Below are 24384 nucleotides of genomic sequence, written 5' to 3' on the forward strand. Positions count from 1 at the left end.
TAATAGTAAGTATCTAACAGAGACAGAATAAATAGTTCGTGTGCATCTTGTAGACTGGGAGAGTCAGATCTACCTCTAAGTCACTCTTCTTTAAGTGAGTAAAATACTCTCTCTCTCTATGAATTTGCATGAAGACAAACCTGAAATATTGCCATGCCTGAATTAAGTTGACTGAGTCCATCTAATTAAGCAAAGGCTTTTCCTTACAAACATCATTTGTAAACACCGGTTGCATTCAACTGAAATGTGAAACATCAATTGACTTTAACTCAAGCTTTGCCCTCATTGAGGAGGAATGCTCATAGAGTTGCTCATGGATTTTGGTTTTGTTGAATCAAAAATTTAGCAGGGCGTTAAAGGTGTGAAGGACTGGGATGGCTGGCACGCACTGGGATTACCTAAGGGTGATGCTGACTTCCCTTCCAGGCCCACTGGGTGCTGAGTGCGATTAAAGGCACGCCAAGGAGGGCTGTGTGCTATTAATTCTATAGAGGAAATGTCTTGCATTATTCATCAGATGTATACAGCCTATTCTAAGAGCAGAGAAAATAGAGAAGCACCTTTAGATGTATTGTAACATCTGTGAGTACAGCTGGCTCTTTTTCTGTGTGTTCTTCTTATTATGTGCAATTTGTATGTTTTCTTCTCCGTCTTCAGAAAAAAAAAAAAGAAAAAGAAAAGAAAAAAGAAAAAATCTCTGAAGAGAAGAAACTTGCAAAGCTTGTTATTACCAGGGCAAAACTCCCACTCCTCCTGTAGAGACAGGAACGGCCAAGCTCTCATTCAACCTTGGCTGTAATACCTGCTATCATTTGTCAGCCTTCACGTAATCAGGTAATTTACTATAATTCCTCCACTTTCAATCAAGCCTGGTGAGCAGATGGCAGAATTCAAGCCCATAGGTTTTGTCGGATGCCTCAGCCCGGCTCCAGCCCCGGTACCATCCCTGCCCTTACGGCAGAGCCCAGCTCCGCTTACACCATAGCTGGGGGGCCTGGGCCAGGCAGCCCCACCTGGATGGAAATGACATTAGGCACCTTATTCTTAAATTGCAGGAGCAAAAATTTGACAGTGTCTCCAGCACCAAATAAATACTTTCTGAGAAGCGTGTGTGAGCTGTTGCTGTTTCACAGGCACAGTGCTGCCATGTGGCATCTCAGCAATGAGGAGCAGGTACATGGGGATGAAGGAGAACAGACATTGGGATTTTGTATGGGATCCAGTCTGTGAAAGGTTTGGCCAGAAAATGCAATGCCCAGTGTCTCTTTTCTCCTGTCTCTGAGTAGCAGCACCAACCTTCCCCACTGAAGATGTGAAGCCTAACGCACAAATGTCCATGAAATGTTCAGATGAAAAATAGTGAGCAAATCTGAAATGTTTATTATTATTATGCAAGATTTTAGCAGCCCTTCCCAGGCGGCTACTCCAGAAATAATGTTTGACTTTTGAAACAGGAAGGCCTTGTGTGCACTGCCTGTATGCAGAGGGAAGGCGGACCAGCTTCTCCCAGGAAGCTTGAGTCAACCAGCATCCTCTGGGATGTGCTGTGAGGGCTGCATCTCCATGAAACACAAGCTCTCCTTCCAGGTTTACCAGGCGTCAGCAGATTTGTGGATGTTTTTGCCCAAACTGCTGAGGGCTTCCATCAGACAGAAGCAGTGTCGGATCAGATGGACTCACTGCTTTAGGACTTCTTTATTAAGAGCTGCTTAAAGATGTGTAATCCTTTCATGCCTACTCCCAGAGGAGGGCTGGAAGCGGGTGCTTGGCTTGTTGCATTAGCATCACTTTTCTGATTCAGAATTGCTAAGCACCCCAAGAAACAATGGGAGAGCTACCTGGAAAACCTAGGCACATCGATGCAGCACAAACATCGCTGACAACCTGGAAGGCTTGCACCATGCTTGGGATGAACGCATGGTGTGTGGCACTCGTCTGTTGCTCCTTGCAGCTGCTCGAGGACTTCTCCTGTTGAGAACTGCCAGTGCTGCTGGAGCACCACGGCTCTGGGGTCTGCTGAGCACCAAAGCCTGGTTAGAAGGGCTGAAAGGGCCTCCTGGGAGAACTCATAACTCCAGCACTGGTGTTTTGGAGTGACTGGAGCACTGTAAGTGAAGAGCAAGAGGTGCAGTCCTGCATGGGGGCACGGTGACCCAGATGCCTGGCTGAATTGTGGCAGAACTGTGTTCTGCACACGTGGGTGCTGAGCTTGGGAGCTCTGCAGAGCTTTACCAGGCTGTTGGAAATGTTAACCAGGGGCAGAGAGAGACGTATTTTGTCTGGTGGGAAGAATGAGAGAAACAGAGAGGGAGATGAGCACATTTCTGTGTTGCTTTTGTTGCGCGTGTTCATGTTCTGATGGATGGTCCTTCTGCTCCCTGGTGCCCATGGTGCCCATGGTCCTGATGTGCATGGTTTGAGGGCTGGCAATGACCAAAGGCTTGCTCTAACACCCCTTTCCCCTCCCTCCTCAAGCCGTGGAGATGAAAGATGACTCCTCAGCTCTGATAGCCATTGTCTCCTTCTGCAGGTTCATCAGGTGCGACAGGGACTCAAGCTTGTCTGAGCCTTGATGATAAGCTCTCCTTGTTAAAAGCCATTATATTCGCTACTAGCTGAGTATAATTCTGACTGACTACTGCAGTTCTCCTCTGCATGTAATTGAATTCATATTCATCATAAAGCAATGAAAAATAAATTGTGTGTGTGTTTTTTCCCCCTCATAAAGCAAGGCATGCCGCTGGCTCTGCCTTCTCTGTAATCTTCCCCTTTGCAACATATTGTAATAGAATTCATGGGAACAGAACAGTCGAAATAGATTGAGCTTTTTTGACCCACCTAGCAGAAAAAGAGCTTTATTTCAATGCTGAGGAGGAATTGATTAATTCAGTTGGCTTCGGGGAAAAGCTAAAACCTTAGTTTAAGATGCTTCAACACCAAAGAACAGAGCTTGCTCAGTTGCAGGCTGAGGTGGTGTGGCAGAGGCCCTGTGCCACTAATGAGTTGGTTTGAGTCTGAGGTCTTAAAGGCTTAATGTGTTTCCACACAAAGTCTCCCAGTTCAAGCCTCTGTACTTTGTGTACTTCCAGCAGATGAAATATTCCAGTTCAAAAGAACTTCCCAGTCCTGCGTGTGGTACCGTTGGGACCAGTTCAAGGAACCCATCGTCCCAGAGTCCTGGTGGTCCTTTGTGCTGCTCTGCTAGACATCTTCCTCTGAAAGAAGCTCTCTAAGTTCTCTATAAAACCCTCTCACCTGGGCATCCCACAAATGACAGCAAGTTGGTGGGGAGCTAGCCAGCTGAGGCTGTTGCCTCCTCCCCACCTTTGTTTAACCTTTTGTTTTGTTTCTCTGTCTTTGATAGGATCCAGAAACCAGGATCTGATGGTGCCTGTGAGCTGGGCTGCTACTGCACTGTAGAAGTCCATCAGAAATGCTCTGACAGGAAGAAAATATGTTTTCTGCAGCCCCTGGCTCCCTGCCAGCTGTGGGATAGCTGCTACAGACACAGACTAGCCCAGACAGTCCTAATACATCATAATATTAGTGAGTTTTGTTCAACAAAGGGTTCAAATGTCTTTCCAGTTAATTATTAATTTCATTACAGCAAAATCATTAATTACATTTTAATACTGAAAGACGATGCTTCGGCAAATTATGAAGCGAACATTAGGACAAGGAATAAAGAGGAACTCACTGGTGATGAGTCCTGAGAGCTATGTGAGTGCTCTTTGGGAGCTGCAGAGGCTGTGGTCCTCTGCGAGGCTCCCACTTCTTTGCTGGTCCTTTCTCCACTGCCTCCTCCCAGCATTTAAGCTGACAAACACGTAGGATGTGGGTGCCAGGCAGGGCAGATGTGTGAGAAACTGCCCTGCATAGGACATAGTTTCCATCCTAAATCAGTGCTATTGCACCCCAGGAATTTCCCATCCTTCCTTAACCTCACTCAGGTTGGCTGACCTCCCAGAAAGCCCTTCTCTCTTGCAGTGAAACCTCCTCGAAGCAATGCTAAGATAATGTAGGGCAGGATTTAGTCTGTGGGCTCCTGAGGAAGACCTCTGCCTCAGATGAAATCTGGACCCATGGCTGAGGAGCAACATCTTCCTCTCCCACCACTAGGAATGAAGGTACGTGGCCATATGATGGGGTGAGGAGGGTTAATTCTTGACTACACTGCAAGACAATACTAGCAGCACCCTCCTCTGGGGACCAGGCCTGGGTCACCTTTGCTCTGGGCGGTTTGCACTGGTGGCTGTGTCATACCCAAGGGAAGAGCTGAGGCTGTGATGATCTAATTACAGTCAACAATTGTTAAAATAATTAATCTGTTTTCTGCCTTATGAGGGAAGTCATGAATTAAAACCTGCAAAAGGAAAATCTGATGCATGATACGGTAACCCTACTGGGCATTTGACACTCTTCTGTAAATTAGAAGTCTATTTTGAAGGCTGTTCCTTGGAGTATCATATTCTGCATAAATACTCTCTCTGTTTTCACCCTTATAGCTTTGATATTTTCTATAGCTCAGTAAACATTTGCCACAGCAAGTAGGAATTACCACGCTGGATCAGAGAAGTGGTTTCCTCAGGTCAGAAACCCATCCCTGCTGGTGGCCAGCAGCTTTGAGAGGGGGCAAGAGGAAACTGCAGAGGAAGAGGTGCCAGAGAGAAAGATGATGTCAACGTGCACATTAAGTATCAGTTAGTAGCTGTCATCTTAGAGGATTTCTTACACAGTTCTTTCAGAGCATGTCCTTTGAAAATGTCATTTATTCCTCAGTTTTACTGAAGGGGAAACTGAGGAGTAAAGAGGTAAAATAACTCCTCTGAGATTATCCAGTCTGTGAAAGACAGTGGGGAAGAGAACCCAGACCTCCTGTGTCCCTTTCCAGTATTTCATCTGTTAGATGTTACTATCTCCTGATTCCTGTGGGTTTTGTTCATATGCAGGTCCTTCTAAAGCCATTACTTCTGCTTTTTTTTTTTTTAACAAATACTGCTATTTTTTTTTCTATACAGCTTTTGAGACAGCATGATCAAAACCAAATGCAGTGCTCAAGTGAGATCATGTCGTTGGTTTATACAACCGCACATTGATATGGGCATCCAGATGCTTTGCTTGCTTTGATTCCTTTGAGTTGTCTCATGCTGGTGCACAGTATTTTTTCCAATGGCTTACAATTAATTTAGACCCCAGCAGGAGGTCTTGATTCTTTTCAAGAAATGTTGGGAAAAAAAAAAGAAAAGGAAAATTCATTCAAGTAATGGCTGTGTCTAACTGACAATGGCTGTGTTCTGACAATGGAAGTGAACAATCTCAGCTTCCCCTCAAAAAAAGAAAGCAAAGACAGATATTTCAACTTCTGATAACTTCAAAAAGGGTGATCAAGAATGCACACAGATGCATACAAATTGCTTATAATAATATAAGCATAATAGATAATTGCTTATAATGTGATTTTTAAAAATGATTTCCTTTTTTTTTTTAATCTCGTTTGCCTCACCTGTCAATGAGACTGGATGGATAGGGTCTTCTTTCCAGGGTGCTTCAACTGTGCCTATCCGCAGGCTTTAAGCTAATGCCCAGATTTGTCCAGACCTGCTGAAGTCCTTAAAGCACTCTCCAGACCCGTCTGGGCTTGAAAAGGTCTTGTTTGAACTCTGGTGAGGGGTTTCTTTTGAAGACTGATGGACAGAGATGCAGAAGGTGGCCCTGCAGAATCCCTGTCACAGCTACTGATATAGAGGAACAAGGTTTGCCAAAGGGAGCTGCTGGCAGTGGCCACCAGCAGGACATGGACAACTGAGGTCTTCAGCAGAGCAAATACAGAGCAAGGTTGCAAATCAGAAGGCAGGTTCACTGAGGGCAGCTCACTTTGGTTATGGAGATATTTACAGGGATATTTAAGCTCTGCAACAGAAGGGGTGCAAAGTCTGCTTGTGCAAGGGCACCCATGTTAATAGTTCAACTGACAGGAGTGGGGATATTACAGCAAAAGGAGGCTTCAGGGGGACTTTTGTCTGGAGAGAAGGCAGAAACTATTCCTCCCCTAGCCACAGTGGGATTTCTGTAGGGCCTCAGTATATCTCGTGCTTCTACTCGTCTGTGAAAACTGGCTTATGCTGAGGATACTGATGTGTTTGTGGATGTATATGTTATGTTAGTTCACCAGAAGGCTGGTCAGGAAATGAGAAGGAGACTGGGAAAAGATTTAGGAGGCAGCCAACTCTGAAATGTTGCAAGGGTTGTGGAGGGCCCGCATGCTTGCTGGTGCACCAGGTCTCTGCCCAGAGCTTGGTGTCAAGTGCTGTGTGGCCACCTATCCCTCACACGTGTCAAATGGGGTTCTTCCAGGCCAGAGAAGAGGGTTCAGATGCCACCATGTGTAACTCAGAGGAGCAATTTAAAATCAAATGTATTTGCAGGGTGAGTGTGTAATCTTATGGTTTGGTCAGTGCTCAGGTGGTCATATTTTATTTTATTTTATTTTATTTATTTTATTTTTTTCAATAGCCCTCTATTCTCCCTAGCAAATGGGCACTTCCAGCACTGCTGCAAACCAGAGACTGACTGGATGGAGAATCCAGTGACTGAGCTGGAAAAAAGAAGCAGGAGCCCTAAGGCCCAGCTCCTGCAGATCATGGCAGGAGAGGGAATTACACAAAGTCCTCTCTGACCTTCCGAAGTTTGGTTTAGTTTGATGTTTAGGAGGTAGTGACAGAGCACCTGGGATTTCCCCTGAAGCCACGAGACGGGTTAACTACAACAAATAGGCAAATAGCCAACCTGATGCTCCTGTCCTAACTCGCAGGACGTGTATCCTCATCGGGGACAGCAGCAGGGAGACAGCCAGCCATCCTCCTCAGAACCGCAGTGCTGTTCAGGAAGAAAACCAGCACTTATCCTCAGACGCTTAAACTGATTGCATCCATGCTCTGCCTGGTCAGCCTCTGAATACCACTTCCCCTCGCCTGAGTCATTTAATCACCGCTGCCAATCAGCACCATTGAACAGAGCAACAATACGTCTCAAAGCTCAATCACCTTCATAATCGTCTCACTGTCAGCACATGTGTCTCCCTGGAGGGCAGAATTACCGACAGATGAGATGCAGGGTGTTTTTGTAATTGACATGTTCCCTCGGGTGTGTGTGTGTCTCGTGAGGACATGTGGTTGCGTGCACATACACGGGTGTGTATGCTGTGGTTTTAAATGTAGGTGTTGGGAGCAGCATGCCTTCAGAAAGGGAATTATGTATTTAAACAGAATTTGCAGCTTCTTAACTGGTCAATCAGTTGAGAAATACATAGAAACAGCAGTGGTGTGGCGAGGCTGACAGTGATTCTGGGCAATATTTAAATATTAAGTGGGTCCATGTGGAGATGAGTCCATGAGAGACGATATGCTGGAAGGTCTGCGTTGTCATCGCGTGGTGCAAGCTGCTCGTGTTTCTCTTTTTAAATTCAGCAACTTTATCTGGAAATTAGCTCATGGTGAGGGGGACTGAAATCTGGAGAACCTGGAGAACCATCTGGTCAATCACTGGACAGTCCCTTCCAGCCTGCGTGGATGCTCCAGGGAGGCTGGGCAATCTCCCTGCCTACCGCCCCATCTGTCACCCTTTCCTTCCCAGCAGAATGGATCCCTGAAGGCCTGCAATTCCTGTAGAAACTTCCAATTTCAAGAGATGGTGATTTTCCTGCAAAGAACCATTTCAACTGAAAAATTTCCAGCACTAATAGCTATCCCTTCCTTATTCTTTTTCCGCTTTCTCTCTGCTTCATCCCTCCTGACAAGCAGCAGCCGGAGATAAACCTTCTTCACCTTTGTGCCCTGGAGCAGCCTGTCTAGCACCCTTCACAAGTCCCACCTTTGCTTTCCAGGAAAGTCCAAGCAGCAATGTCACCCTCTAGCTGAGATGTGACAACAGGCATCCGGCCCCGCAGCACTTGTGCTGAATGGCATCGCTGGGATCATTAGCTTTTGACCCACTACATAGTGCAAGGCTGGTGGTGTAAAATACTCTGTTGTGATTCATCACCCGCAAGTCTAGGTACTAATTATAATCCGCCTCTTATGTATTCCAGTAGCCTATAATTTTAATCCCAAACATTTGTGTGTGTAATGAGGCAATGCTTTTATGGCATATATCCTGGTGTAAGCCTGTGATTTGTATCATGCTGGAAATACAAAATCAAATAAGAGGGAATAAAAATAAAACAACGGCAAACTTTTGCCCTTTGAATTTGACATATAAAAAGTGTTATGATGACTTTAAAGTTTGCGGGGAAAACAAGTGAATGTGCATGTCTCCACAGCTGTGTTTCTGGTTTTATACATTTATATAAAGGTAACATTCAAAGCCTAGGCTTTCTTCCCTGATGCTCAACAAAGCAAATCTTGATATCCATTGACCCACGGGAATGCTGTGAGCAGGATCAAATTGGAGTCATTTCTGCCTTTGACTTACCAAGACAGAATGCGAGCACAAGTGCCTGCATGCAGACCTGCCTCCGGCTGGCTGTCCCAGAGGCTCCCAGCAAAAACTTGGCTGTCACATCTGGAAACTTTGGGGCTGCCACACAGCCAGTGCTGGGACCCAGACCGAGGGATGTGGAGTTACTTGCTGCATACATAATTTTCAGGGTACAGATGCTGCTCCTGTTCTGTCATTGCCACCTCTAACAATGCAATTCCTCCAGTAACCGTGATAAGGCCTGATGGCCATGTGAGCTGATGGACTGTGGGACATGTGGGCAGAAGATTGAAGAGGTGGGAGCTGTCAGGAAATGTGCTCTTATTTAATCTGTACCAAATCAGAAAAATTCCCCCACAGGGTGGAAGATCATCATGAAGGATCTGGGGGGTTCTGGGCACCTTTTCAGTGAGGAATGGTGACATATCCGGAAAGGGGGGGGTCTGTTTGGGAGCTGGATGCCACGGTAAGAAAGGGAGATGAGATGAGGAAGACCAGTGAGCACGAGGGCAAAACCCTGTGAACTATATCCTAAAATTTCATGCGCTACAACCCACATGCACACACTGGATGAGCTGTGAACCTTAGGAATGGTTTTTGGGGGAGGCTGGTGCCGTGGGTCCTGCTGCAGCATTGCAGACTGGACTGGTGCAAATCGCCTCAGCCCCTGCTCATTGCCTTCCCTCAGCTGGGGCTTGAGCTGAGCCAGCCCCAGTGCCAGCAGAGCTTCCCCTGGTCTCGTGGTGGCACATGCTGGGAGGTCAGCAGTGTGGGACCAAGGCTGGAGGCTCAGCAGCAAGGAGCCGAGGGCTTGAAGTGCTGGGCTGTGCTCTTCTGATGGCTTTTTTAGGTTTGGGGGAAAATCCATGGTGCGTTGGACAACCCATCAGTTTAACAGGCAAGTAATCTGAACAAGTATGTGGCAAAGGAGAGGAGTATGCTTTGTTGGTTTATGTTTTTCATAAAGAATATATTTGATGAAAAGCTGAGTTAACGAAAGAGGCAACAGGCAGGAAACAAGAAAAAACAGTGGGGTTTGAGCAGTGGATGAAGAAACCAGCTTTTCTTTGAGAATGATACTGAGAAGGAAAAGAGAAAGTACTGAGCTAGAAACAATCAAGGTTATATGTTTTAAAATAGCAGCAAAAGCAATAAACTATTCCTTTTGGCTGCTTCTTCAAGCAAGCCACTTTGGATGGAGGTTTTTCCATGTAATGAAAATTATATGATTTCATCTTGTAGATTGAAGTGGTGCAATAATCATGTAGGGAGTATTTTGGTGTCTTGCATGGGTCATTGAAAAACTGCCTGGCAAATTGGATCACGAGCAATAGGGAACATTCCTGCCACAGCAGGAAAATGCTCTGGATATAGCAAGTGACCAAAGGGCTTTGAAAAATCCTACTGCATGTAGTAATTGTTTCTACTTACATTCACAGAAATATCTATTTTATTTTCTCTCTCTGACTTGTTGTTTTTATTTTTTTTTAATAATAGCCTTTCCTTCGCATTCAATAACCCTTCTTATACCTTCATTTTCCCTCTATATTAAGACCTGATGATCCATTAAGGCAAATCCTATATTTTGAATTGCATCTAAATTGATACTGGAACATGGACTGCCTGCCTCAAAACCACTTCCATTCTCTTCTGCTGGAGATTAGATGGATTTTCTTTCTGAAAACAAATGAGAAATTTGATTATATGTGTCATTCAAACTGCAATTCCATCTTATTAAACAGTTCCAGGCAGTTGGTGCTGGGAACATTGTAATAAGGACTCCAGCATCTGAGACTGTTTGGCTGAATCTGTTGGCCAATTCCATGCACTTAGTCAGGAAATTTTGGCTGTGGCTAAGTGTGCAAACTGAAAGGCATATGAAACAATGAAAATACGTGTTTTATTATGTCACTAATATTTAAAGTGCTTTAGGGTGGCAGCTGTTCATTTCTGCACATTCCAATGCCTTAAGGAGAATTATTCTCCAGACTTATTTTTGTCAGTGTGTGCCTTGGTGTTGCAACACCATTTGTCTTCCCTCTCTAACATCCCAGATGTCCCTGAAGTCACTGAGAGAAGAAACCACACATGAGATAAATGCTGGCTGAGACTAAAAGATTGTTCGAGTGTGCATTAATCTTTTTTCTTTTCCCAAACAGGTGCCAATTCATCAGCCCAGATCCAAGGAAGGATGTGGGCTCTGCATTCTTTGTTTCCAGGCATTAGACCTTTCAGAGAGACCCAGAGTGCTGGGAAGGCGCCTGGCTCCATACAGCACCTGAGGAAGGTGAGTCCCCACCTGCGACAGGAAGACCTGCATTTGTCCATGGAAGGCCCACAACCTGCAGTGCTTTCTGAAGGAAGGTGCTTCCAATTCTTTCCTTAAAGTAATATAAATCTGTCTTTTCTTAATTCATATATAAATGCACATCTCCAGCCACTCCACAGATTTCCATGGAGCAGCCTGGGCTGCAGTTTGAGTTCATGCTAAATCAAGGTTTTTGTGCAGAGAGGGCCGAGATTAATGGAGGTGGAAGGTGAATGCGAGCAAAACGGCAGTATAATGTGACTGTGGGTTTGTGGAGGTCAGATTAAAAAAAAGTAGTACAGATTATTTTGGTTAGCACAGGTCTCACTCAGGTGAGGGCTGCCTATACACACCTGCTGTGCAAGCAAGACAAATTTCCACTGCCTTTTGGTTAGTTGATCCAGCTGGGTGGAAGGTAGATTGCTGCTCTAAGGGATGGGGGTTGTTTTTGTTTCTTTTTGTTTGTTTGTTTGTTGTTTATTCTGTGGTGTTTTTTTTTTTCAAAGGCTAATCACTACTGAATGCAAAATGCAACAGCTGCTGCTGATGAAAGCCACAAAGGGACCAGTGCAAAGGGGATGTGTGATGAAGCTACGCACTCCATCCTGGTTTAGGGGTTGGTTGAGTTAAGGAGACTGCAGTCACCAGAGGCACAAAACCAACAGTCTCAGCACTTTTGTGGTTTCTTCCTGTAATCTTTGCAACAGCTTCCAGGTTAGACCTAAGGTGTTGGTTTTCTCTTCCTCTCAGCTTCCCCTAAAGCCCCATGCAGAAGTACTTTCCTCCAGAGCAGGCTGGAAAGCCTCAACTGGTGATTAACCAAAGGTGCCCACTGCAGAAAAACCTGCTCTGCAAATTGCTCCAACTTTCTCCACCCTAGGCAAAGAGTAATTTTTAGGAACCTTTCTTGTGGTTTGAGTAAAATCCCATTAAAAGGCCACCAGAGGGGGTAGCTTCCACTGCTGCACAGAAGACCCAGAGAGCTGGTGCCAGCATGGCACACATTACTGTTATTATTTATAGTACTCTACCTATACTTATGTAAGTGGTGCTAATTAGTAGATGGAATTAGCCAACTGCTCTCGGCAGCATAATTGTAAATAATTTCCTAACGTTTCACTCACTGAGTAATGAGTTTCTCCTGGAAACACAAAAGATGAACTAATGATAATCTGGCAGTTTCCAGCAAGATGACAAACATTAATTATATGGGATTAGGATGTGATCCTCCAATTTAAGTCAGTTTGGCATTTCTAGGCAGAGTTGGATCTAAGAACTTTAGTGGACTCGCTCGTCTGCAACATTTTATGTTGTTTTATTTTTCTTTTTCCTAATTTTAAGCTGCCTTTTAGCTTTATGTTTTACCCATATATCCAGCCACCATCAACTGCTTTGTGGGCAGAACTGCCAGGCCAGGCTTTCTGACAAGATAGTCATATAATTGTGCATGAAAAATATGTACAGTGTCAGGCTAATTTGCGTTTAAAAATGACTGTGCCAACAGACTGGCCCAATGACCGTTCGGGGCTGGAGCTGGGCTCTTGGTGCCTTTATGATTAGGCAGATATGGGATGCTTAAACGTGGGGCATGCAAAGTACTCAGGTTAGCTCCAGAAGAGCGGTGCCAGTAATACTGGGACACAAAATATTCATTGACCAAGGCCATGTCAGCAAACGGGACCTTTGATGCTTTTCAAGGGGCTCTGCTAACTGCTGAATGTCCTTGGAAACTTCCTTTGAGCTAAGATGTGAACTCTGGAGCTAAGGTGGAATCCTAATCGCAGGGACAAGCTTCATCTACTGATGCAGCCTTACTTCTTCCGGATCCAACAAAGTTTTTCACACAAAACACTGACCAAATCCATCTTTCCATCTACATCTACAGAGATGTCGATATGAAACTGGGAGTAAGGATGCAGACTCGAGCTAAAGAAGTTCATTTTAAAATTTCAAACTGAGTTCTACTCATCCTTATGTATTCTGAATAAGATGCAGGCCAATTGCAGTTTCCACATTTGTGGAAAATGGAATTTGGTATATGGTAATCTTACTGTTTTCCTCATATTCACTAGTTTTCTATAAATAATAAAAATGCATGATAATCACCACTGGAATTGTTCACTAAAATGAGAAAGGAGACTTTATTCATTAAAATAAAAAGAAGGATATTCATAGACACTGGCTGGAATGAAATCCCCAAGCACCAGGATATTCAGAAGCAGTGTTTGGTTTCTGAGCTTGTGCAAACAGCCAGTTTCTATTCCTGCCGCCGCTGTTTGCCACTATGCCATCTTGGCCCTGTAACAATGTCTTTTAATTTCTCCTTGTGTCCTGGGGATAACAACCTGGTGCCATTTACACAGCTCTCCACCACCCTCTCCAGGTCCCAGGGTGGTGAGCAGGGATGTGTGATGCTCAGTAATTGCTGCTTCACTGCTGGTGGTTGCAGGCCTGAGCCACCTGCGTGCTCCTAATCCAACACCTGGGCTGCCACTGCTTAACCATTTGCTTTCAGGTCCCACCAAGGCACTGTGGAACTGATGGCTGTTAAAATTGTGTGGATCTTAAGCCTTCCTCCCAGACCTCTTCCAGTGCTGCACTGGCTGTGCCCAGGTGGCCAAGAAGGCCCATGGCATCCTGGCTTGTGTCAGGAATAGTGTAGCCAAGCAGGAGCAGGGAGGTGATCGTCCCCCTGTACTCTGCTCTGGTGAGGCTGCACCTTGAGTGCTGTGTTCAGTTTGGACCCCTCACTACAAGAAGGACATCGAGGCCCTGGAGCGTGTCCAGAGAAGGGCTACGAAGCTGGTGAGGGGCCTGGGACACAAGTCCTGTGAGAAGAGGCTGGGGGTGTTTGGTCTGGAGGAGACTCAGGAGAGACCTTATTGCTCTCTACAGCTACCTGAAAGGAAGGTGTGGGGAGCTGGGGGTTGGCCTCTTCTCGCAGGTAACCAGGGATAGGACTAGAGGGAATGGCCTCAAGTTGCGCCAGGGGAGGTTTAGGTTGGAAATGAGGAGACATTTCTTCTCAGAAAGAGCAGTCAGGCATTGGGACGGGTTGCCCAGGGAGGTGGTGGAGTCACTGTCTCTGAGGGTGTTCAAGGAAAGGTTGGACGTGGTGCTTAGGGACATGGTTTAGTGGGTGACATTGGTAGTAGGGGGATGGTTGGACCAGATGATCTTGGAGGTCTTTTCCAACCTTAGTGATTCTATGGTTTGGCATGATTCGGTTATATGCTAGAGGTCAATGATCAAAGTTTCCAAAATACTTTGGTGCCCAAGTCCTATTGATTTAAAAGGGAATTAATGGCTTAAATGGTTTTGAAGATGTGCCTCTTGGGACCTGTCTGCACAGATACATCTGCAGGCTCAGCCTTAATTACCAGATTCAGCCACCAGTGTCTAAACTAGGGAGCAGCAAGGTGTACCATCTCACACCGTGAAAAAGAAGGCCCCAACCCAGCCTCAGGAGCTGAGGTTTTCAATTCAAGAACTGTTATCAGTTATATTCATGTCTGCTGCCTGAAAGCCATTTGGACCTTTATATTTCCCTTTGTAGCAGGTGGGGTCCAACAACACTGGGTCTGCTCTGGTGTTCACAACTGCTGCCAGCTGCATGGTTTCACCTGGTGCTGCAGGGTGCTGAGCTCTGGCACTGCACCAGCCAGATTCCCACACCTGCCATGTGCTCCATGATCTTCATCCACACAAATAAATAATGGTATTAACTTCCCTTCTTGTGACTTTTCAATCAGTAGAAACATCTCTCACCTCAATTCACCTAAGTAAGTGTCAGGAGTTGATCTTTGGGCCAAAATTGGTATCTGAAGTATGAATGTGTGAAAAAGCTTTACTGATAGATTTTGTTATTTATTGGCAAGTAGAATACAAGCTGCCAGAGAGCTGGTTCAGCTGGAGGTTACTTAATCTCTTCTTTGTTTTTGTTGTTGTTGTTTAAATGTAATAATTAGATATTGAGTTAATTTGTTTACTGTGCTAGCCTCAGTCACATCCCTCCTTTGGGGCCAATCTTTTCTGACCCCTTAAAGTTGCTAATAAAAGCAATCTTTAAATTTACCTCTATCTTTCAGTCTCCGTCCACTCCTCAGCCCTCCTCTGCACAGGGCATTGCCTGCCAGTGAGTCCCCAGGCACATCTTGCTGCGGGCTCCTTGTAATGCTGCCAGGCTTTAAGTATCCAGTATTCATAATGAATATTGCATTCATGAATGGGGATGTATTCAGCTATATGAAAGACCTTAGATTTTAGATTTATAAATTGAATGCATTCCTATAACCGAATTTAGCCTGTTTAACAGAATGTTTACCCACATATTTTTCAGACCATTAACTAAACCTCCATGTATTAACCAATTAGTTAATGAGAAATGTTAATAGGAAACAAAGACATTTTTCCAGAAACCTGAGAAATTGTGAACAATGAAATAGCAAATCAAAATAAATCAACCAACTTCAACCCTGCTTTCCCAGTATTTGTTAATACACAGGACTGTAGACGTTTTCTCCAGTATTTATCTTTCTCCCTTTATCTCCAACTCAAAGGGATTTGTAGCTTGGGTGACTGTAATATACTGCACGCTAACACATTTGGCCTGAAATTTCCAGTAAGGCCGGCAGGTCTTTTTGGCTTTCTACAGGCATCAACTACTAAGTCTTCTAGGCCTTTCTGTAAATCTCAGTCTTTAACACTGGCAGATATCAAAGCATGTATATAAATTTACTATTGTAGCTTTCTTTAACCAATCAAAAATAAGCATGACAATACGACGTTGCCACTGCAGAATATGGGCTGCTACAAAGAAGACGTGTACTTGGCCTTGAAATTAATCACTGATTTCTTCCAAATTTTTCAAGTTCATAAGGACTTACCTAGAGAGGAAAAAGCCAAGGGGGGTAGAAAGAAGGACGGTTTGTAAATGGAGACAGATCCTACTTCAGATGTCATTCAGGAGATATCTGGTTTCACATTGGTCAGGTACAGTTTGTCTAATCCGACTTCAAAATCGTTGTTTGCCCCTTAAAATAGCTTGGTTGCATGAGACAAGATATGAGTCTTTAGGAGGCTGGCAGAGTGAAGAGAGGAAGAGAAAGAGGAAGAGAGAAAGTCAACAGATCAATAAAAGCACTTTAGGATAATGGCTCTACCTTGAGCAGACCAGGTCTGGATTCCAGGCCAGCCCCGGCACTGCCAGGAAACGTGCATTTGCGTGAATGAAACGTTCAATCTGCTGCATCGCAGCAGAAGGCTGAGATACCGCTTGTGTCACCATCCTGCTCCAGAAGTGTGCTTCCCTTCCAGCTTGTCCTTGGGCACAGCTGGTGTCCTGACCACGGTCACCAATACCAGAGACAAAGGGTGCCTGCAGAGAGTGAAGATTGGGGTCTTCTAAATGTGAAGAAGGACAGTAAAGGAAAGCGTTCGGACAGCTTTCAAAAAATGCTTTAAACCTCCACATCAGTATTTGTTAGGCACACATTTGGAGTATCACTTTAGCTACATGCCTTAGCCAAAGAAAGATGGTAGAAGACTGCTGAGACTCCTAGGAGGAGAGACAGGCAGCAAAAATTCAGACAAGTCTGTTAGTTTTAAGTCATTACAGGTTTTTATTGGAAACGTGTTGTGCATTGCTGCACAACACAGCCTGTGAGGGCTGCATCTTTGTTCTTTCCATTGCATTCTGTGGTTTCAAACCACTGCGCGTTGTCAGCCAGTAAAGCAGCTTCTTGCTGGTTTGGACGTCTTCGAGTATTTCTTTGATTCTTGTGGATTTCATTGGTGATCTTAAGCCTGGAAGCTGCGGAATTGATTTTCCTTTTAGGCTGGCGCAATGGCTCTCCCTTCCGTGGCTCCTGAGGCTTAGGGAGCACCTGGTCCGCAGAGAATTCACTTCTTCGACACTTCTGAATTGGTGCACCAGCTCCAAGGTGATGTGGACATCTTACAGCATGTTGCTGATTCTTGATGATTGCATTAATAGCTTTGATTCTGGAAGCGGCTGAAGGCATTGTATATTTTGGCTGGCATAGCACTTCCATCTTCTGTGCCCCTAGAAATGGCTGGTCCATACAGCCTTCAACTTTTTGACACTTATTTTCACTTCTCCAACGGACAGATTCTGTGCATCTGAGAAACTGATGACAGAAAATACACACATTTAGAGAATGAAAACAAGGAAAGAAGAGATTGTCTTCAGCAGAGAAGGAAAGGAAAAGCAGAAGTGCTTATCGACTTCTTCTTCAGTTGTGTTTGTCACATAGTAGAAGTACTTGCTGAATTACAGACTGTACTAAATACTACTTTATGTGCCCCTGATTGCTAAGCTCCGTTTATTCCCACCACTTTCATGGGTTACATTTTAAATTGCAACTCCATAGTGAAAATAGAAATTCAGACTGTATTAGACAAACCGATGTCTAATCTTACGCATTTCTAATTTACACAGGAAGATACCTCTAACTAAAAGCACAGACCTTTCCATCTTGCACAGATGTTGCAGCCTCCCTGTCATTGTGAAGAGCCTTTTCCATATTACAAATCTGTGTAGAAATCTTTGGGACCTCCCCATTCATAGTTGCATTGACAACTGTAAAGGAAAAAATACAAAAGAATACAAAAAAAAAAAAAAAAAAAGGAACAGAATGAAGAAAGTGAAGAGAAATCAGTTGTTGAGGGACATGGGACATGGTATTGCTTGCTGTTTTGCCATACCTGCATTGCCCGGGCTCAGAGTTGACTGAGGTCTTTACCTAACTAACCTTTGCCTAGGTCTTCACCTAATTAACCTAATACGTGAATTCTAATACCAGGACTAAACTGCAGAAGCAGCGCCTCAACACAGTGCTCATGGTCTCCAGGCCTATTCTGCTGGGCTATAAATCGAGCCTTTATCATCCACAACTTTGTCTATACAGGGGCAAGCGTTTGTGTGCGTTTTCAGACAACTCTTAAAATGCCCAGTTCTTTTCAGCAGTTCCACACATATTTGAAGCCACCTTCTTATCCCAAACTCCTCTCTGTGTACCAACATATAAACCTGTTTCTTAAGTCCCATTGAGATCAATAAATGTGCTTAGCTGCAGAAGGAGGCAATGAATAACTTGGAGCAATGTCCCATATCTGTATCCTAAGAGCAGTCCCACATTTGTGGGAGTGAAGACAGTTGCCAAGGACTTGGTCCATCGTGCTCCTTTGTGAGTCTTCACTCTCAAGCCACGTCTTACCTGTTTCATCAGCGTGCTGCACCACTGTAGAAGCCTTGTCTCCGTTTGTCTCCAGAGTAACCTTTTCCTCGTGAGAAACCTGTGCACAAAACCTTCGCTTTACTGGGGGATTTAGTGCAACACGTAAGAATTTTCCATATTTCTGCCACCGTCTTTGAAACATTGCAGAGAAGCATGAATGGGAAACCCCATTCATTACCACATTCAAACAACACTGTATAGGACACCATTCTAAAACCATTATTATGCACTGCCAAATGAGGACGGCTATCAGCAGAACATCATTATCTTGCTGTACCAAGTAGTGTTGGAGTAAGACACAAAGCAGATAAAGATCAGCATCTTGGTATACTTGCCAAATGATATAATTAATTGGTAAAGTTACCTCTTCTGTTTGAAAGGCGTCCACGGGGCTTTCTTTGGAAGCCATTCCACTGCAGTCAGCTTCCCTGGTGCTGGTTGATACCAGGGGCTGAGTGGTAATTGAGGTCTCCTGAAGACAAATACAAAGAATTGCATAATTAATAGTAATCTGGATTTTTGTTTCTGCCTGTGAAGGGCTGTCACAAATCCATTCTACTTTAAGTGGTGTAACCCCAAACGGTTCTTTTATGGCAGTGTACCCTGATGATTTAGCGGGTTACAAGCACCGCAAGGGACCCTATGTACCAAGAAGTTTGAACTTGCGAAGGTGGGTAAGGCTTGAGGAGGGCAAGTCAGAGCGTGACGTACACGTGCAAGCTGTGTCTGTGTAACAGCTGAGAGAGCCACACAACACGAGGAGGTACAGAGTTAACACCCTAGCGAGTTGAAAACAGGGTGCAAATTTTTCCACGTCTTCTCTGTTTAATGAGGATATGTGTACTAGTTCTGGAATAAAGCAACTAATAGTATTTTTCCCTCAAGCTCTTTAGCATGGAAGACCTCATTTGTGAGTATTAAAAATGGCATTGTTACCTGTGCAGATTTCTGCTGGTGCTGGGAACGAGCAACAGTGATCCTTGAAGAGGTGGTCTGCCCGTTCTCAAACTGTCTCCTGACTGCGGCCAGGCCACCAGGCGCAGTGCAGGACTTGATTTCCTCTGAAATCTAGAGTGATTAAATAAGGCCAGGTGTTTTCCATTTGTAGTATGAACATACTGTCCATTTCAACAAGAAAGGGCAAGGTGTTCTAGAGTGTAAATGAAGCAGTTCATATGTTCTCAACACGGTTCAGTTAGGCCAGGCTTCCTACAGTTCTTCCTTTTGGGGAGAGAGAGCTAACTGCAGCATTGTTTGCAGTGTCAGGAGGAGGGAATTTCAACCTTCTCTGCCCAAGGAACCGCAGGAATCTGCTCTGAATACGCAAAAGCGATTAGGGAATAAAGAAGCCAGTGGGCAGGAATTGTGTGGTTTGAAAACACTTGGACTCTTCCTGTACCTTATCTTAAACAGCCGCTATTTTATAATGCAGCAATTTCAAATTCTTCAGTTTGAGCAGCAAGAGCTCTAAACTCACTGTGCTTCTGAATATGATTTTATTATTTGTCAATAAAGAATATTTGTTGTGATAAAGAAACTGCTGTTTTTTGTTATCATGAGCAAATAGGATAACCACATTGCTGATCTCTCTCACGCCTATGGCCCTCATAAATGAAGTTCAGGCAAAGGTGGACTAAAAAGAAGAGTAATTCCATGAATTAAAGGGGATTGTCCAAAAGACCAAAAGCATATAGCATGAAAAATATCATCTGGTAGACAGAGACTGAAGGATGACTATGTTCGCTATGTAAGTTTCCTAATTTTGGATTTAAATTTTGATCCACCCCATGATCCATCTGATAGCTTGCTTGTAGAAATAAAGACAGTTAGGATCTGACCCTGTGCAAAGCAAACGTAGAATTAAGAAGATAATGAGACATTGGTATCTTACATTAGCAAAGGAGTTGCTCTTCTCTGCCTTGGATGCTGCAGCCTGATAAAGAGACAGTTTATCCTTCAAGGAGACATTCTCCTGGAAGACCAGCGGTGTGTTGCCAGTCTTGGGAGGGCTCTCTTCTGGTAGTCCTCCTAGAGGTTTGCGACCACCCACTGAAACTAAAAACAGACGTCATGGTTGGGGAGAGGGAGATGGGTGCATGTGTTTCAAATCTTGAAAGAAAAGCAGTAGGCAAAATGAACAGTACTGCCAACTTTTTAGCAACTGTGTCGTACTTTTACTTTAGAACACATCAAGAACAGAGCATTCGAATTTGTGGATTGTGGAAAGCCACAATCAAAAGTTAATGTGTTGTTATGGAAGCAACACATCACCAAATCCAAACTATCTTCACCAACTGAGAATAGGAAGTTACCACTTTTTCATAATTGATGAATGCTGCCCATATTTTTGATATCATAGATTTGGGTTGTCTTCATCAAAAGTTATCTTCTCTAAACATAGGACACCATTCTGTTGTGTTTTGTTCAAAAAGTATTTAATGGGCTTTGGGTACTCCTCCATAACACAAAGATAAAATGGAGAAAGCTGGGAAGCTTGCTTTGCATTGATAAGAACACCATGTTCTTTTCCTGGGCGGCCTGGGGACTGCCCTGATGACATGAGTGTGTTTGTCCCTCGTCACAACAGAGATCGAGTGCACTGAACTAAAGCGAGAAATCAGATCAAAGTGGTAAGACTAACCTTCAGCATTGCTGTTTTGTCTGTTTTCTGAGAACATCTCGAAGATTGCCCTCCTCCTTTTAACGCTGGACTCCGTTATGTCTGAATTGCTCCCAGGCTGACTAGTCCGAGTTGGTGACAGTGAGCTCACCTCACTTTCTGCTCCCTGTTAGAAGATGTCAAGGGGATGTGAGTTGGAAGCTACTGGTAGGAGACTGATAGGGTTCTCGGGGGTAGAAATGATATGAAGAAGCAGCAGATTGGAAGGGGGTGCTGTTCTGGCACTAGTGTTCTCCACGATGCTGTATGGTGAATTTCTGTGGCACTGCAGGTTGTGAATTGTGGATTCATGTGCTGCTTAGCTGATAGCTCATCGCACCATCATGCTTAGCAGTATCTTGCACTTTCCATTTGCCGTGGTCTCCTTGCAAAACAAGGTTATTTGGCATAGTTGCACATGCTTTCCTCATGTTGACAGAAGTGCTAGAATCACAAGTCCGCAGTGTTAGTGGGGGAATCATTCTCAACTGCAGAACCTTCTTGCACTCACCTTCGTGCCACCCAGGCTCTCAAAGTGGCTCTGAAGCTCCTTCATAGCAATGGGGAAGGTTTCAATCTCGCGAGGGCCGCCCAGGGGCTCTTCCTTGATCATGTCCACGCTCCCGCTGTCTGCCAGGACTTTTTTCACAGTGCTGACATGGCAGCTTTTCTGTCGTGCCAGGGACCGTGGGGCTGGTGGGAGCTGGAGCACCAAGTTGGGTCTTGGAGCACTGGCAGACTCCCATTTCTCCATGAGGAGCTTGACAGAGCCCCTCTGTGGGGTCAAGTCAGGCGACTCCATCGTGCCCTGCCAATGCAACAGGTACATCATGCCATAGCTTGTATTTCAGACTGAGCTTCAGATGCTGCTTCTGCCTCTATCTGGTGACTAATATTCACTGGCCGTGTTTAACTAGAGGATCTCGTCTCCACTAAAGACTCCCTGAAAGTGCACGTGAGAGCTAGCTGCACGCTTCGGACACCATCACTTGAAGAGCTTGCAGTTTCTTCTGCAGGTAAGCAGAGCCTCAATTATCTGCAGCATTTCACTTTTTTTTTTTCTTTTGCCCCCTTTTTTCGCCTATTTATCACATTAACAGTATCAGGCTTTGCACTAGACCATCTATGTCCAAAAAAATGCATGAACTTGTGCATTTTTAAGGAGCTAATCTTACCGCTAGGGTCTTCTCAGTTGAGTTTTCATCCTGTGACATTGCTGCACTCATCTCGTGCCTGTTAAAAGGAAGGCAAATTTAAACATTCTCTTATTCACTGGTCACATTTGGCTAACAAACGTGAAGCTTGATCAACAGTTCACAGTATGCATTGGAGAAAAGCCTTGTCCTACCTTGTTCGTCACAACTGCACTTCCAAGAAGTGATGACTGCAGGAAGAGGCGCTGCCTTTTAACCTGCCTGTCTGCATTATGGGCACATAATCAGTCCACCGTTGCCAGGGTACTGTCTCCATCTATGGGCGTACGGAAACCAAGACAACCAAGCTGGCACCCCGGCTTTCCTTACCCCAAAAGACCGGCCAGAGACTCCCCGGGGCAGAATCATGCCCAGAAAGAACTTGGTGCATAACCATGCCCAGAAAGAACTTGGTGTCCTTAGAGACAAGTTCTTGGGCGGACCATTGTGGTAGATACTAAGAGCCCTCAGAGACAGCATCAGTTTTTCACTTTTATTCTCCACTACTTAGCTAACTTCAAATTCTCTCTTAGAGCTAACCAGCAGAAGTGTTTGACCAGCTCTGGCACGCCGTGCTTGGTTTTCTTTCACTTATGCATGTTGGCGGTTTTGTGTGTGTTTGGTTGGTTTTGATAAGTAAGAGAAATATCAAAATGTCAGGTAATTTACCCTTGGGGATGTTCTTTCTTGCTGTAGTATGACGCAGGCTTCTGACTTTCAGGCTACAGCTCTTTGGCCAACAAAACTATCGAAGGACTCTCTAATAGGCCAACCCATTCTTTCTGAATGGGGAATTAAGGGAGAAATCCGACATGGACATTTTTGGACCTAGAGAGAGAGAATCAGCAAGTGAACTCAGAAGTTTGTAGTTGCAATGCCCTACCTGGAATTCACAAAGCAACTCGGTGCTCAGGGTTGGGCTGAAAGGTGACGCAGAAGAATCTGCTGCCCGTCTGTGTTGGGGTACCCTCTGTTGTGTGTTTGCGTTCAGCTGACAGTTACTAAATGTCCTTGGAAATACACTGCAGGGGGAGAGAACAGAAAGAGCTTCCCACAGTGTTTCAACCAAAGCCCTGTTGCTTGAGTTTAAATAATTATTTCTGAGTTAGGCGCTGGAGTTCTGTAGATGTGCTAAGTTAGACATATTACATTCATAATTGTTCCCGACTCAGCTGGTGGGTTTCAGAATGGATTTCTGAGCAAGCGAAACAGAGCCACGAGGAGGAGGTTTCATCGCCTTATGAGGAAGAACTTCTTTACGGTTCAGATGACGGAGCACTGCAACAGGCTGCTCAGAGAGGTTGTGGAGTCTCCTGCTTTGGAGATACTCAAAACCCGTCTGGACATGATCCCATGTAACATGCTTGAGGTGACCCCGCTTGAACAGGGGGGTTGGACCAGATGATCTCTGGAGGTCCCTTCCAACCTGTGACACATTCTGTGATTCTGTGACAGACTGGAGTGAAAGGAAGTGGGTACAGAGGTACATATATTGACTTGCCGAGGCGATCGGCTCCGGGGCAGACACGTTCTGCAGCGGAGCCGGGGATTGGGACAGGCAGGGCTTTTTTTCCGGCATCGAGGCCACTCGAGGCAGCCGAGGGAGCCGCCAGGATCCGGCAACCCTTGTGAGGGAGGCTGATGATGCGTAGGCGGAGCCAGCAATGCCCCTCTACCCTGACATTCGAAAGCAGCCCCTTGGGAGCGCGAGCGACCAGAGCGCAGGGAACAGGGCAGGCAAACAGGGTGTGGCACGTCAGAAGGGCGGGGCGCGGCAGTTTGGGCAGCAGTGCGCGTGGGCAGGGCGCGCTCAGGCAGGGCAGAGCGTTCCCCCCCGCCCATAAGAACAATTCATCTAACGGCTGTCTACCACTAGCTAGGCTGCAATGGTCTACACTAGGCAGAGAGTTCTCTCTAGAAAGTCTGTAACCACCCAGACTGACTGCCCGCTCAAAAATGCGGCAGTTCAGGTCTCTGGATGCAGGGAGTGTCTGAGCTTGTTGCTGCCATCATTGCATCGTTGCATGCCTGAGGGAGGCAGAGGGACTGTGTGTGTGAGGTGCGAGCAGGTGGATGACCTGGTCCGCCTGGTGGCAGAGCTCAAGGAGGAGGTGGAGAGGTTGAGAGCCATCAGGGAGTGTGAGCAGAAGATAGACTGGTGGAGCAACTCCCTGCAAGGCCTGAAGGAGAGGTTCTGCGGTGAGACACCCCAAATGGGGGTGGACCCCCTGCCCTGTCACTGTCAGGCAGAGGGAGGGGACCTAGGAGTTGAGGAGGAATGGAGACAGGTCCCTGCTCGACCTCGCAGGCAACGCTTCCCCCCCCCCCCCCCCACCGGCCCCACCTTCCCAGGTGCCCTTACACAACAGATTTGAGGCCCTGGAGCTTTAGAGATCGGTGGGTGAGGATGAGGTAGAAAGTCTACCCAGGAGGATGCCTAGGACGAAGAAGTTGATTCCACGCCTCAAGACTGCCTCCACCAAGAAAGAG

General features: G+C 45.4%; 1 protein-coding gene and 1 long non-coding RNA gene across 2 annotated transcripts; one reads left to right on the forward strand and one right to left on the reverse strand.

Annotated features, from left to right (window-relative positions):
- The first annotated feature begins 539 nt into the window (after window positions 1–539).
- Window positions 540–4113, forward strand: LOC121079211. Its single transcript, XR_005824939.1, has 3 exons — window positions 540–834; window positions 3365–3546; window positions 3988–4113. It is a non-coding gene; the product is annotated as an uncharacterized LOC121079211 (long non-coding RNA).
- Window positions 4114–15717: 11604 nt separating this feature from the next.
- Window positions 15718–23396, reverse strand: LOC121079298. Its single transcript, XM_040576360.1, has 9 exons — window positions 21877–23396; window positions 21213–21509; window positions 20684–20828; window positions 19934–20097; window positions 18979–19110; window positions 18407–18514; window positions 18022–18100; window positions 17272–17384; window positions 15718–16932 (listed from the first exon to the last, which is right to left on the reverse strand). The coding sequence occupies exons 1-9, from the start codon at window positions 21925–21927 to the stop codon at window positions 16405–16407; spliced, it is 1617 nt and encodes a 538-aa protein (XP_040432294.1). The 5' UTR covers window positions 21928–23396; the 3' UTR covers window positions 15718–16404.
- Between the last annotated feature and the right edge of the window lie 988 nt (window positions 23397–24384).

The sequence above is a fragment of the Cygnus olor genome, chromosome 16, assembly GCF_009769625.2.
Source record: "Cygnus olor isolate bCygOlo1 chromosome 16, bCygOlo1.pri.v2, whole genome shotgun sequence".
NCBI classification, from domain to species: Eukaryota; Metazoa; Chordata; class Aves; order Anseriformes; family Anatidae; genus Cygnus; species Cygnus olor.